The sequence below is a fragment of the Gekko japonicus genome, unplaced genomic scaffold (genome assembly GCF_001447785.1).
Source record: "Gekko japonicus isolate JY-2015 unplaced genomic scaffold, Gekko_japonicus_V1.1 scaffold2183, whole genome shotgun sequence".
Lineage (NCBI taxonomy): Eukaryota > Metazoa > Chordata > Lepidosauria > Squamata > Gekkonidae > Gekko > Gekko japonicus.
Window position 1 is genome coordinate 288,696 of NW_015175428.1, and position 16,136 is coordinate 304,831.

The 16,136-nt window shown below is 44.5% G+C and overlaps 1 protein-coding gene across 1 annotated transcript in view; it reads left to right on the top strand.

Annotated features, from left to right (window-relative positions):
• NEK11 (NIMA related kinase 11) overlaps nt 1-16,136 on the top strand; it is a 116,944-nt gene that overhangs the window by 97,531 nt on the left and 3,277 nt on the right. The window contains exon 14 of the mRNA XM_015425829.1: nt 1,556-1,652. Within this exon, the coding sequence (XP_015281315.1) occupies nt 1,556-1,652 (97 nt within the window). The remainder of the gene's footprint in view (nt 1-1,555; nt 1,653-16,136) is intronic.

Below are 16,136 nucleotides of genomic sequence, written 5' to 3' on the forward strand. Positions count from 1 at the left end.
TACTGCAGTGCTGTTTTCAGGAACATCCATATGAGTTGTCCTTCTATCCATCCTACCCACAGTTTGCTGCAATGTTTCCCAGATCTGGCTGAATACAATATTTTCGGAAATTTTTCACTCAAAGTGCCTTTAGATGTTATATGGATGGGAAGGTGTGCATTTTTTCAGGTCCTGTCCCCATCAGTGCCGCTTAGGTTTACCAGGTCCGATTGTCGTGCCAGCGGAGGGATTGGGGGGGGGGATTCCGGGAGTGGGCAGGGACATCACACGATATGCATACGTCACCCGGAAGTGATGTAGGCACGCCGATGACATCGGGGGTGATGCTCTGGTTTCTGGGCAAAATTATATAGTAAAATTGCTCTCAAAACATAGAGTTTTGCCCAAAAACTATAGCGTCACCCCCCCCCCACATCGCTGATGCGTTTAGGTCACTTCTGAGTGATGTCAGTGTGTTGCACACAATGTTGCTGTTTTTTTGGGAGGGGGGAATTCCTCTCACCGGTTAGCTGGCCACCGGCAGGCAGGAGTCCACGAAAGTGAGGGATCCCCCACCCCCACCTGGGGAATGGTAGCTCTAGTGCCACTTTCCTTTCTTCAGTCCCTGCAGGGGCCATTTTCCCCTTTTGCTGGAGAGTTTCTTTTCCCCTCAGGCATTTTTCGAACAGCTGAGCAGCTGCAGATCAGCTGTTGGGGGAAGGGAGGGTTGGTTGGCCATGGGGAAGCTGGTAAGATTTGTGTTCCAGCCATGTGCTTATAGAGAAGGGGGGGGTGAACAGGGCAGCAGTTGCAGTGAGCAGTGTAGCCGTGGGGCATGCAGATGCCGTTCTCTTGTGCCTCCATTCCGCTTGCTGCTGCTGCTGCTGCTTCCACAGCAGGGTCACGATTTAATGCCCCATATGCAACTGGCCTACATCTGAAGATTCTTCTCAGATTACATTTTGGCAGTTTAGGTATGCAATTTTATCCCCGAAATAAAAGAAATTGTTGTGAAGAAATACCTGCAAGGCGAGAGAGAGAAGATGAGGTCATGTCCCAGTTAACTTCTCTTTATGCCAACCTCCAAGTAGGGTCTGGAGGTTTCACGCTATTACAGCTGATTCCAGACAATAGCGATCAGTTCCCCTGGAGAAAATGGCTGCTCTGGAGGGTGGGCTATATGGCATTATACCTTACTGAGGTCCCTCCCCTCCCCAAACCCCACCCTCCCCAGGTCCCACCTCCAAAATCTCCCAAGTATTTCCCAACGCAGAGCTGGCAACCCTATTGATGCACTATGTTGAATGCCACAGGATTTTCCCACACGAAAGCTCCTCCTGAATCGTGCGTGCCATTGAATTAAAATCATTCTTGTGTTTCCTGTGCCCTCTGAACCAAGTTTCCCTAATGTGTATTTAATACACTAATTTATCTTTGAATGAATGCTGCATTTCCTTGTGACAAAGGTAAATTGCCTTCCCATTCCTGACTGCCCTTGACTAGCACTTTTGGATTTGTTGTTAATGCAGAGGCAAGCAAGGTGAATAAGGTTGTGTGTCTGTGCATTGATCTGTAGGTTCTGGGACTGTCACCAGCATGACTCCACCGGGGCCCGGGGGATCGAGAGCTCTCAACAGCACCATGGCGGCAACCAAGCTGAGACACATGAGAGAGTAAGTCTCCTCCTGAAATGTTAGCAATAGAAACAGATGCTGGGGGGGGGAGGGGTTGTTGGACAATGGAGCAAAAGTGACTTTGATCCTAGAATTTTTAGAACCAGCTAACTGTCTGCAGCAATTGGAGAGGAAGGGATTCCTTATAGTGCCAGAATCTTTCCCCTGTACTTTGCTCAGAACATTCTTTTGAAGCCAGGTGTCTCGCCTCTAATTGTCTTATAGCTGCTTGTTCTGCAGTTCTTTATTATTTTGGGAGTCCAAATTCTATCACTTGCCTTTGCACATTCATGTTCAGAATTGTGCGTGTTTTCCTCACCTGCTGCCTTCGACCCCTGTTACATGCTTATGCAAAAACTAATTTTATTTTGATTTAGTGGGATTCTCCAGTTTGCCTACATTTTCAAGCACCTTGTTCCAAACTAGTTTTGGCTCCAGATGTACAGACTGGATTAATGAAATGAAGGTGAAGAATGCTTCCCCATTTTACTTGTGACCTTTAATCCACTAGTGGAACTAACAGTGCAATCCTATGCAGAGTTACTCTGTTGAAATGACTCCAATCTGGAGTACCTCTGCATAGGATTGCATTGTAAATGCCCTGGCATTCTTCATATACCAAGGAGTACATGGACACTTTTCTAGAAAGAATTAAGGCAAGCAACTATATCAGCTGTATTTTGCTCTGAGTTACATCTCAGTAATATTTTCCTTTATTTTGGGTTGTTTTGCATTGACTATTCCCTTCAGGGTAGATTTTCTGTTCTTTGCTCCCAGCTCTTGTCCTACACAGAGGTAAACAGGCTAAGTGAATTAGCAGCGCAACCATAGGAATACCTTCCTGAGAGTGGGCCCCATTGAGTAGGCTCCTGAGTAGGATTCTTAGTAGACCCCCTTAGGATGACACTGCAGATGAGCTGTCTTTAGAAAAGCATCATGAAATACTTATGAGTTTGTAACTCTGGTGATACTGGAAAAATACAACTGTGCAAAAACAGGAGGGCTCAGGAACAGACGCGGCTAAGCTTAAAGGGGGCAACGTCAACTGCACGAAGCTATCATCAAATATGTTTTCCTCCCCTAAGTGACAAATTGAAACATGACTATTTCCTAGGACTGCCAGCTCTGGGTTGGGAAATATGTGGAGATTTTTTTGGGGGGGTAGGGCCTGGGGAAGGCAGAGCTTGGGGAGTGGAAGGACCTCAGTAGCATAAAATGCCATAGAGTCCGCCCTCCAAAGCAGCCATTTTCTCCAGGGGAACTGATCTTGGTCATCTGGAGATCAATTGTAATAGCAGGAGATCTCCGGGTGCTACCTGGAGGTTGGCAACCCTAATATTTCCCCATCCCACTTGTGGAATTTCCTGTATGGGAATGTTACACAGTCTGGCACCTGTTCCCAGATATGGACCATGATTTCATAAAACATTTGACTACTTTTTCCAGTGAATCTCCAGTCATTGGGTTTTTTTGCCGTTCCTGAAAATTCCATCAGCAATCAGAGTAATAGAAACCTGTTCACTGTCTAACTCCAAAACATTATGGGTGTAAATGTTAATCAATAATAGCCAATCATGGGAAAAGGTTAACAGAAAACAGGAGACAATCTCAGTGGAAATCATTTGTGCAGACTTTACAGTGCTGGGAAGAGAGTAATTTCATAGCTACTCCTTTATCCCCTAGCTTTCTAAAAGAAGGATGAACGTAAAGGTCTTACAAATTCTGTATTTGGTTGCACCCAAGAGCTTTGAAATTAATATAATTTTTGCTTACAACAATGGATTGGATAGAGCCCATGGAACTTTTCTGTTAACAGTGGTGTTTTCTTCCAGCACAAGATCATAAGGATTTAGGAAGAACTCTGCTGGATCAGACCAGTGCCAGCAACCTGTCTCATACAGTGGCCAAACAGTTACTCTGGCAGGCTAACAACAGGGCATAGATGCCGAGGCCTTTCCCAATGGATGTTACCTCCTGGCACTTGGTATTCAGAGACGCCTGAATGTGGCGGTTCCCTTTAGTCACCATGGGTAGTAGCCACTGAAGACCTGTCCTCCGTGAATCCCTCTGTGTGTAAAGGGCCTTCAAGTCACAGCCAACTTATGGTGACCCCAGCAATGGGGTTTCAGGTCAAGTGAGAAGGGGGGGGTGCTCTTGTTTTCCTCTGCAGAGTCTTCCTTGGTGGTCTCCCTTCCAAGAGCCAACCCTGCTAAGCTTCTGAGATCTGATGAGATTGGGCTAAACCATGCCACCTTCCCTCAGGTACAAATCTGTCTAATCCCTTCTTAAAGCTGCCTTTGCCTGTGGACATCACTACAAGGAGCCTTGCACTAGTGGAAGAGCTTTTTGCAGCAGAGGAAGAATTGGCTTCTTGCACCGGAGGAAAATGCCACCATTATAGGGGGAAAGTTCCGTGGTGTCTAACCTGTGGCCTTTTAGAAGTGATGTATATGTTTTGCCTTATTATTATCAATCTCATGCATTAATAGGAAGTTAAGGACCTTGTATTCCTGGAACAACCACCATTTACGGGCATCCCTGTTCTTCTTGGGACTCATTTGCAGCTTCGTGATGTGGGCCTTCATGCATGCCTGTCAAAGAGCAAAAGAATAAGTACATAATAGGCGTAGCATTTATATGTTTCATTATGATGGAATCAAAAGCAGTAAAAGCATTAAAAGGAAGAAAATGACTCTAAATACAGAGTGTTTCATGTTCTTTACAAAGAACCTAAGAATGCATACAATAAGTCAGAGTTTAATGGCAATGAACTTTATACTGTGTTTTAAAAATTCAATCCCATGTAGATGGATAAAATGGAAAAGCTTTCATAGAGCAAAATTTAAGTAAATTAAAAACTTGCAGCACAGCAGTGAATGCCTCTCATTCAGCTTCCAGTGTCTTCCACTCAGCAGCAAGCCAGGATCAGGCAAAAAGCTTTGGTGTTACCTGCTGAGTGTAAGTAAAATTGTCTTTCAGAAGCTGCAAAAGAGAGGCGATATTTTTGTTCTGCCTTCGTGAATGGCCAAGCGTCTATTGCTTAAGCGGCATAAGGGGCTATGTATATAAGCCTCTTGCGCGTGTGACGTTGGCATCAAATGTATTATTTCTTTTAAAAAATTCAGAAAGAAAGGTCATACTGAAGTAATTGATTGAGCGCCGCATGATCTTCAAGAGTAGTTGACAGCCCAGCCAGCGAAGGAAAACTCTGCATTTCTGTAGTGAGGTGATACAGAGTCCGGTTGAGAGTTCCAATTAATTTTCGGACTTTCTAAATTATCCTGGTGTGAGTGATTTTGCTGGTCTTGAACTTGAGTTGGAACACTTTCCCTATGAGGAAAGGTTAAGGCGCTTAGGGCTCTTTAGCTTGGAGAAACGACGACTGAGGGGTGACATGATTGAGGTTTATAAGATTATGCATGGGAAAGAGCAGGTAGAGAAAGAGGTGCTTTTCTCCCTTTCTCACAATACAAGAACTCGTGGGGACTCCATGAAATTGCTGAGCGGTCGGGTTAGAACGGATAAAAGGAAGTACTTCTTCACCCAAAGAGTGATTAACACTTGGAATTCACTGCCACAGGAAGTGGTGGCGGGTACAAGCATGGACGGCTTCAAAAGGGAATTAGATAAGCATATGGAGTAGAGGTCCATCAGTGGCTATTAGCCACAAGGTATAGATAGGGACTCTGGGGCAAGTGATGCTCTGTCTTCTTGGTCCTTGGGGGGGGGTCAACAGTGGGAGGGCTTCTAATGTCCTGGCCCCACTGGTGGACCTCCTGATGGCACCTGGTATTTCTGGCCACTGTGTGACACAGAGTGTTGGACTGGATGGGCCTTTGGCCTGATCCAACATTGGCGTCTCTTATGTTCTTATGTTGAGGGAAGTTTTAATACAGATTTCCATAGGAATACTTTAGAGCAATTCTTGTTCATGAAATATTTCCAGCAATCAGGCTTCCTTTCAGGAAAGCAAGTACAGCCTCCTTACAATAGCAAATTTTTGTAGCGAACCTTTTAAAAAGCCTGAATTCTAAGTCCAGTGAACCTACTTGGGCGTATTAACCTGCCTATTGAGTCAGATCCCAAGTTGCTTAATATTGGCTACTGTGACTGGCAGCGGCTCTCCAGGATCCTGGGCAGTACCTGCTCTCTGAAATCCATTCACTGGAGATGCTCAAACTAGATGTGACCTTAAAAAAAAACAAATTACTTCCCCCAAGTGCCTCATGGCCTGATTCATATCAGGACTGTGATACCTGGGAGGATGGGGCTTCTGCATATATAGCCACACAATGGGGCCACCAGTGCCCGTGGGGCCGTTTCAGCTTAGGAAAGCCATGTGGCAGGGATGAGCCCCTCCTTCCCTGGCACCTGATCTGAATTCGGCCCAGCATGTAAAACAGTCACATGTAGGCAAGCCTTTTCTTCAGGCAAAGAGGGTGCCCTACAATCTGAGATATGGGGACTCCCCTAGTGTTTTACTTCCATTTAACAACACATTAGTATATACTTCCATGGAAGTATATGCTCCCTCTGAGCTGTGGAGTCTTGTGAGCAAAAAGTCTACTTTGTGAACTACTGGCTTTAAAGTTGTGAGTGAGTGATTTGTCTGCTGCATCAATTAGTTTGCTCTGGAGCTGTCCTTCCTGTGCTAAGACAGAAACGTGTGAGCTGGAGACTAAAAAACTGTGAGCTAGCTCGCACTAACTCAGCTTAGAGGGAGCACTTCCAGCTATTTCGGATGTCGTATTTCGATCAGTAGTACTCACTTTGCAGCTTGCAGAGATCCACATTCACAAGTAAGGTAAAGGTAAAGGTTTCCCTTGCTCGAAAGCCAGTCGAATCCGACTGTAGGGTTGCGGTGCTCATCTCCGTTTCCAAGCTAAAGAACCAGCGCTGTCCGAAGACATTTCCGTGGTCATTTGGCCAGCATGACTAAACACCAAGGCGCACGGAACGCTGTTACCTTCCCACCGAAGTGGTGCCTATTTATCTACTTGCAATTTCTTGCTTTCGAACTGCTAGGTTGGCAGGAGCTGGGACCAGAGATGGGAGCTCAATCTGTCACACGGGACTCGGGTCTCGAACTGCTGAACTACCAGCCTTCCGATCTGCAGCTCAGCATCTTAACCACTTGAGCCACCGCGGCCCCCACATTCACAAGTGCTGTCAGCCAAAAGAGCCACATTACTACTGTATGCCCTGCATGCCACCAAACACACACATACAATAAGCTGTATGTGTATACAGTGTGTGCCTATTATGACCAGTGTGCCATCAAACACACACATACATTAATAACTATTAATATTAAATATATAACTATGACCATATTTCTGAGCATGAGTTCTCTGTCACATTTGGTTTGGTTTTTAGTGTGAGGCACAGCAGTTCAGGTAAAGAGAGTAGGATTTCCAAGACACCTGGAGGCGAGCATGCTTGCCATGGAAAAGCTTCTTGTGGTAAAACTAGCACCACTCCACTATGGCCAGTTTGCTCTTTTCCTGGATAGCTGTTCCGGTGGTGTTGGTTGTGCTCTCTCTTTCCTGTGGCCAGCTTGTTCTTCTGTTGGCTGCTGCCCAGGATGAGAGTGCAGACATTGTGAAGATGGATGTAGGGAGTTGTTGGACAGGATGGACCTTTTACTTTCATCCCCAGCACGAGGCCCACATCTCAGAGAGGCTCACAGTTTACCTGTCCTCCAGTCTCTGTGCTGGCACCTGTTTCAAGATGGAAACCACCAGCCAACCACAAGCCCTACTGGGCAATGACCTTACCCACTTTCCTGGAACATAGGGTGGGTGCTGCACTGGGGAAACAGTGCTCAGATGAGCCACAGGTGGCATGTAAAGAGTCACACGTGTCTCCCAAACCTCTGAGTATGACATGCACAAACTTGGGCTATTGACAGGGACCATCCCCACCAGGCAAGAATAACATGAAGTAGTGGCAGCCTCCATCTTAACTAATGGCTAGTGATGGACATACTTCTGCTATGTAGTTCTACCCCTTAGAACCATTTACAAATTACCAGGCCATGGATTCAGAATAGAAGATCCTTCATGTAATTCATAACCATAAAGTTCTTTGTCAGATTTTCCATTACATTCAGTCCTGTAAACCCCCATGTGGCAAACCTATTACTTTGGGTACCTACTATATGGTTCTTACCTTGGGATGTACATAATTGTGAAGTCATAGCATTCAGTGAAAACTTTAACAGAAAGGTAAAACCATTACAGTGTTACTTGTATTAATTTGCCCCCTTTATGAGCAAAAGCCACTGAGAGTTGCCATTTTTGGTCACTATTCCCAGTATACTAGAATCTGCAATGGCTGATGTGCTAAGCCAAACATTATGCACCTTTTTTGTATCCAGCACCTAGTGTTACCAGCCTTCAAGTGGTGGCTGGAGAACTTCTGGGATTACAACTAATCTCCAGGTGACAGAGATCACCTGGAAAAAATGGCTGCTTTGGAAGGTGGACTCTATGGCATCATACTCCCACTGAGATCCCTCCCGAACCCCTCCCTCCCCAGGCTCCACCCCCAAGATCTCCAGGTATTTCCCAGCCCAGGGCTGGCAACTCTCTCAGCCACACTAAATGTCACCTGCTAGTTTGTTGCTTCAACAATCACTGCTGTAATATTCCATTTTGCTAAGATGGACTTCGCTATCACACATTATTTCATTTTGTTTGCAGACATCTTCCCCTCCCACCTTGCTATGCAATATTGAATTTGTCAGATCTGTAATGCATGATAAGGTTACTGAAGCGCTGATTTTCTCTTGGCCACGGTTTTTGCCTGGGAGTTCCCCAGTGCGAGCACAGAAATTCAGTTCACCGACAGCAATGCAAATTCATTTAACATTACTCGTAGACCTGGATAACAAGAGGGTAGATATAGATGTACATCTGATAAGAGTAGCATACTGCAAAGAGCCACACTGTCAAAAGAGAGAGAGAGAGAAAATACTGAGTCTCTCTGAGGCTAACAGAAAAAAAAAAAGCAGAGAACCCAAAGGGTCTAGAGATCATGGCTCTCACCACCTTATATAACTTGGGGGGGGGGGAGGCATGGTATAGGAAGACTCTGCATAAGAAGTTTCAAGTTCAAGTTTATTCACGTTTAACAGCCCATAGGCCATACAGTATAAAAAAAAACAAATTTAAGAATTAAAAATCACAGTAAAACAGAAGTTTACCATATCCACAATACATTTTTTGCAGAGTAGTAGAAAATGGCATGGTACAATGAATCAACCACTGCCAAAGGACAGTCACAAACGCTCTGATCTGGGGGTGTCTTAAGGAAACGGCCCTTCATCTGGGCCATTGGCAGTACATTGCAACATGTGATCATGTATTACCACCTGCTCTGTGCTTGCCTCACTGGTAAGCAAAAATGCGTTAGACACGCCCGGTTCCCTATATGCAGTATTCATTGATTTAAAGGCTGCCTTTGATTATGTGTCCCATTAACAGATGTGGAACAAGCTAAACACTGCACCTCTACCCATGAGACTGTTAAAGCTAATAATCAACCACTGTTCCGAAAATTCATTCTGTGTTAAATTAAACAAATTGGGATATGAAATCAAATACCTGTCCAAAGAGGTGTCTGCCAGGGCTGTGTCCTTGCACCTCATTTATTCAACCTATATTTAAACGACTTCGTTCCAAGCTTGCAAGGCATCTCCACCCACGCACCTTGTCTGGGAAATCGCCCAGTACCCACCTTGCTATATGCTGACGACCTCATCTTGCTCTCCAGAAGTCAGATTGGTTTAAAGCGCACTATAAAAGCACTCATTGCTTATTGCAACAGCGAACTCTTGGAGATAAATGGAGATAAAATCATAGGAAGGCAATGGCAAACCACCTCTGCTTCTCACTTGCCTTGAAAGCCCTTTGCCAGAGTTGTGATGTCGGTTGTGACTGGAGAGCACTTTTGTACGAGTCATATGAACATTAATCAGTACAATGTGCATAAAAGTAGGTATCAATTGTTCAAACTTTTAAAAAAGTAAAAATAGTCCCTCACGTGTTGTAGGAGGCATTGCCAGAGTTGTGATGTTGGTTGTGACTGGGGAGCACTTTTGTACGAGTCATATGAACATTAATCAGTACAATGTGCATAAAAGTATGTATCAATTGTTCAAACTTTAAAAAAAGTAAAAATAGTCCCTCACGTGTTGTAGGAGGCACCATCATAGATGAGGCATCCCCTGCTGTCTAAGGAACCCCTCTGCCTGCCACCCACTTGTATACTTACATTGTGTGTGTGTGTGTGTATATGAAATATTTTAATTTTTAAACCTGTTGTTGAGTTAATTGGTAAAAGGTAAAGGTTCCCTTGCTCGAAAGCCAGTTGAATCTGACTCTAGGGTTGCGGTGCTCATCTCCGTTTCAAAGCCGAAGAACCAGCGCTGTCCGAAGATGATTCCGTGGTCATGTGGCCGGCATGACTAAACACCAAGGCACACGGAACACTGTTACACCTTTAAAATGATGAAAATGCTTTTAACCAATTAATCTAACTGATTAATTGACTAAAGTTTTGAGTCCAATGGCACCTTTAATACCAACAAAGTTTTATTCAAGGTTTAAGGTTTTGTGTGTAAGCACACTTCTTCAGCTACAGCGCCTGATAAAGCCAGCAAGCTGGCAGAACTCGTGGCTGAGTATTTGGCTATTGTGTTGCATAAGGGTAATCACGTTTCTAAGGCTAGGGCAGAGAATATTTGATTAATTTTGCCCCCGTCTATTGTTATTCTTTGATATTGTTTTATCTGAACAGTACCACTCCCATTTTGACTTTTATTTATGTAAGATCATCTTTGTGTTTTATCATATTTTATGCCATTAATGCTATTGAAATTGAATTGAAATGTTCTTGCACACGAAAGCTTATCTCTTGAGTAAAACTTTGTTGGTCTTAAAGGTGCCACTGGACTCAAACTTTGTTTGGCTGCTTCAGAGCAACACGGCTTCCCACCCAAACCTGATTAATTGACTAAATATAGCAGTCTGTTTTAGACACGTATGCTTGAGCCCACATACGTGGATAGAGTTCCTGTACATGTGAGGACTGCTTGCTCACTTCTGTAACAGAGGCAAGTCTTCACACAGGCCCCAGTATTTTAGAAAGTGTTATCCTTGATTCTGAAGTAATTAGAAAGCCTGTGTATGTTGGCCACCACATATGCACTTAGAAATTTCACTAATCTTTGGATGAGATCCACAGGACTCAGCTAGCAGTGAATGTAATTCTACAGATTAAGGAAGTAGATTGAGGAAGACACGTCTCCATTACAGCGCTCGAGAGAACAAAAAAGGCTTTGAGGAAGGGGTTACCTTCCTGATCCTTACTGTCATCAGTAAATTCTAGAGGCAATGTGACATTTATCGTACATCTGGTCATGTGGGTCAGCAGTCTGCCTCTTGGCATAGTGAGAGAACACAGAAGAACTGGACAGGGGAGGGTCAGAAGTTGCCCACCCACCCACTATCAATTGTCTGCTGATTACTGTGTTGATATAAAGCAGAGGATGGTCTGTCTCATTTTAACACAACACATTTCATATTGATGTAGGGGAGGGGGCCGTGGGTCAGTGGTAGAGCATCTGCTGTGCAATCAGAAGGTCCCAGGTTCAGTCCCCAGCATCTCCAGTTGAAAGCTCCAGGTAGTAGGTGATGCAGAAGACTCCTACCCAAGACCCTGGAGAGTTGCTGCCCGTCTGGGTAGTCAGTACTTATCTTGATGGACTGGTGGTCTGATTCAGCTTCATGTGTATGCATGACCTGCAAACAGAAAGAAACACATGAGACTTATCTCCTTTTCGTCTTTGTTTTGAATCCTTTTAATCACGGCTGCCGTCACAGGTCTCATGCGGAACTCATTTCAGTTCCATGTCCATTCCTTGTAACAAGCACATTATGAAGTCTCTTAGGTTAAATTACAGCCTTCATAATAATAATAATACTATTGGAAATATGTCTGTGATAACGTGGCAGAGCTGATAGTCTTTTACTCCCTCTATGACACATCAAACATCATAGTGCTTGATTAATCTCAGTGTTCTATATATTCCCAACGACTGCTCTCTTTCAGCAGACTACATGCAGTGTTTCAAACAGAGGAGAGGATATAGAATTAACACACTGGGGCTCATGTTCACAGGAATTATTTATATCCTGTGCTGAACATGGGGTGAGGGAAGCTGGATTTCTATTTGATCTACTAACCAGCATATGTAATTTGTTGCTAAAATCAGCCTCAGTGCCGGATGACTGAAAAGTAGCCAATGTCGCCCCATTGTTTAAAAAGGGGTCCAGATGGGATCCAGGGACTCATAGGCCAGTCAGCCTAACATCCATTCCAGGTAAATTAGTAGAAACGTTTGTTATTAAAGAGAGAACTATTAAGCAATTTGAGGAACAAAATCTACTGAGGGGGAAATCAGCATGGCTTCTGCAAAGGGAAGTCCTGCTTCACCAACCTTTTGGGGTTCTTTGAGAAAGTGAACAGGCATGTAGACAGCAGCGACCGGGTATTATATACTTGGACTTCCAAAAAGCTTTTGATAAAGTATCTCATCAAAGACTGCCGTGTATTAATTTTGGCAATCATGAGATAAGACAGCAGGCCCATTTGTGGATTAAAAATTGCTTAAGTGGCAGGAAGCAGACAGTAGGAATAAACTGACAGTTCTTATGATGTAGGGAGCAGTGGGTCCCACAAGGATTGCTGTTGGGACTGATGCTATCTAATTTGTTCATAAATGATTTGGAATGGGGGGGGGGGTGAGTAGTGTAGTAGCCAAGTTTGCAGATAATACCATGTCCAGGATGGTGAAAACCAGGGGAGATTTTGAAGAGGTACAGGAGGATCTCTCCAGATTGGGTGAGTGGGCAACAACATGGCAAATGAAGTTCAGCATGGATAAGTGTAAGATGATACATATTGGAACAAACAATCCTAACTGGAAACATATGCTGATAGAGTCTGGACTCTCTGAGACTAATACTGAAAGAGATCTAATACTGAAAGAGATCTTGGTGAAAATGTCAGCCTAGTGTATGGCAGCAGTAAAAGAGGCAAACTCCATGGTAGAGATTATTAGGAACGAAACCAGGGCTATTTTTGGGCAGGAACGCACAGGAACGGAGTTCCGGCTGGCTCCCGAGTTGGCCACGCCCAGCAGGAACTCATTAGCATAATAGGCCACACCCAACAGCAGAAACTCATTAGGATTGGCTACATTAGGGGTGTGTGGCCTAACAAGCATCGGGTTCCTGCTACAAAAAGAGCCCTGGGTTTTGACAACAAACAAGGTAAACAGAATAAGAAGCAAAAGGTGGGTGTGGCTGGATGACCACACTTCTGGTAACGTGGGGGTGCGGCCTAATGTGCTAATGTGCTGTGCTGTCAGGGGTGTGGCCTAATATGCTAATGAGTTTCTGCTGTTGGGTGTGGCCTATTATGCTAATGAGTTTCTGCTGGGCTTTTTCTGCAAAAAGAGCCCTGAACGAAACTAAAAACAAAATGGCCAATATTGTAATGCCCTTGTACAGAGCTACGATGCAGCCTCATTTAGAATACCGTGTGCAGTTCCAGTCACCCTATCTCCAAAAGGTTATTGCAGAGCTGGGAAAAGAACAGAAGAGGACAACCAAGATGATTAGGGGGGTCGGAGCACCTTTCCTATAGGAAAAGGTTGAGGAGTCTAGGATATTTCAGTCGAGAAAAAAGATTTATAGAGTTACATGAGGGGTAGAGAAAGTGGATAGAGGGAGCTTTTCTCCCTCTTCTACTGCAGTACTAGAACTCAGGGGCACCCAGTGAAGTTGTTGAGAAATATGTTCAGAAGTTGAGCACTCTCTGGAGGACAACGGAGGACAGGAGGGTCTGGTGTGATGTGGTCCATGGGGTCGTGAAGAGTCGCGCTTGACTGTGCAACTGAAGAACAACAAAAATGTTCAGAACATGCCAAAGGAAATACTTATTTAATCAATGAGTAATTAAATTGTGCAGTTCTCTGGCAGTGGTCATAGTGATGGCCATGAGCATAAATGGCTTTTAAAAGGGGGTTAGACAGATTCTTGGAAAAGACTTCCATCAAGGGCTACTGACCATGGTAACTAAAGGGAACCTTCATATACAGAGACAGCAAACCTCTGAATACCACTGCTGGGAGGAAGGCCTCAGCCTCTGTGTGCTGTTTGTTTGGCCCTCCAGAACACCTGTGTGGCTGCTGTGTGGACCAGCATGCTGGACTAGGCGGGCCATCGGTCTGATTCAGCACACACCAATGTTCTAATAAATGAGTCTTTTTAGAAGTCATGAACACTGTTACAAAACTGTACCAATAGTAGAGAATGACATCTGTGATTTAATTTTTATACATCTTTTAAAGAATGCATTCTAGCATTACCAAAATAACCAAATCTGTGGCATTTTACAAATGTGATTATATTTCTGTTTAATGCTTAGGTTATGGTTGCCAGACCTCCTGGTCCAGGTGGGGGTCTTTCACTTTCAGGTCCCCCCCCCCAAAAATTACCCCCTTTACCTCTGAGAAGCTGGAAATAACAGTGACGTGTATATGTTACCCAGAAGTAATGTAGGCATGTCGGGGATGTTGGGTGGCGACGGTCTGGCTTTTGGGCAGAACTCTATGATTTGTAGCTAATTCTACCATAGAGTTTTGCCCAAAACCCAAAGCGTCATCGCCTGATGTCCCCGATGTGCCTACATCACTTCCTGGTGACACAGGTATGTTGTATTGTGCCTCCCCACTCCCGGAAAGTTCCCTCTCACCCTTTGCTGGCACGTCGTTGGGACCTGGCAACCCTAGCTTAAGTAGACTGTGTTTAGACTTTATGAACAGAGTTAATATGTTTGCAACTGTGGAGTAATTCAGTTTGTTTCAATAAGCTGGTTAATGCTCTCTCCAATGGCACCAAAGAAGGGTGATTGTTTCTGCCTGTCAAATGCCTAAGTACATTGTCATCCTCATGCTATCATTCTGGTGCTTTCTTATTGTTACTCCACTGTGATACATAATTGACTCAGCAACCACAGAGAATCTCTTTTTTCTTCCTAGCAAATTAAAACATACTTTTAAAAGGGTAATTTTCAGGAAAGGTGGTAGTGGAAGGAGAGCTCATGCTTCAAGTTTAAAAAAAAGAAGAAGCAAAAACACAAAGAGTAAGAGGTTCTGAAATGGCCAAGTGTGTCTGCTGAGGAGGGGTTCCCTCCTTACATTCTCCATCTAGGTGGTAGTGGAAGGAGAGCGCATGCTTCAAGTTTAAAAAAAAAGCAAAAACACAAAGAGTAAGAGGTTCTGAAATGGCCAAGTGTGTCTGCTGAGGAGGGGTTCCCTCCTTACATTCTCCATCTATTTTTCTTTTAAAGGGTTTTGAAAGCACTCAAGCAGTAGAGCTGAAAAGTGCTCTTCCTGGAAAGTATTTTTAAAAATTAAAAGCAAATTGCATGTACTGCCTATGACCCTGTAGCATCCACATTTCAGGACACTGGAGCGTGGGAGGGCCTTCTGACACACTTCCGGTGATGTCAGGGGGTGTGGCCTTCTGTCACTTCCGGTGATGTCAGGGGGCGTGGCATATGCAAATAAGTTATGCTAATGAGTTATGCTAATGAGCTCCGGCAGCTCTTTTTGTACAACAAGACCCCTGGCTAACAGGATATGCTTTCAGGCTCAGCATTTCCAGGATCTTTGACTAGAGGTTGCCCTTGGTTATTGCAATGCAGTTCATAGTATTATTTGATAGGATTCTAGTTCAGGTGGGGATCCAAGCTGAAGATTCTGGTCCCATGTCGGGAAGTGTGTGCGTTTTCTGACGTAGGGTAAGTCGCAGGAGGTCGCAGTTCACATCTCCCCTCACTGCACAGCTGTGAGCCTCACAGCCTGAGCCCTTCCTCTGCAAGAAGGGAATAACAGCATTTTATAGTACTCTTGTTAGGATTGCTGAGATAATGCATGTTTGAGTTGTTGAGAGCCAGTATGGAGAGCGCTGGTTTGGGGGTGGGCTGTGTAGATTTGAGTGCAAATTATACACAGCCCTGAATCTCACTGGGTGGCCTTGGCCAGTTGTCTTTCGGCCTCCCCTCCCTCATAGGACAATTCTGCATCTAGCATTCGCTCCACATTTCCTCAACTGGGAGGGGAAAAGTGCAGCTCAAAACCACATTCAAATACCCTGGGCCAACCGCAGTACTGACTGCGAAGTCACCCCTGAATGGCCATAAAACGGCCATAAATCTATGCAGAAGGTATGATAAAATCCAGTGATCAAAGGAAGTGAAAGCCATGGAGTGTGGAGGCTACCATAAAGCCCGATGATCAAAGAAAGTGAAAGCAGCATGCAGTGTAGAGGGTACCATAAAATCCAATTATCAATGAAAGTGACAGCAGCATGCAATGCAGAGGGGAATTTCTGCTCCAGTGTGGGTTTG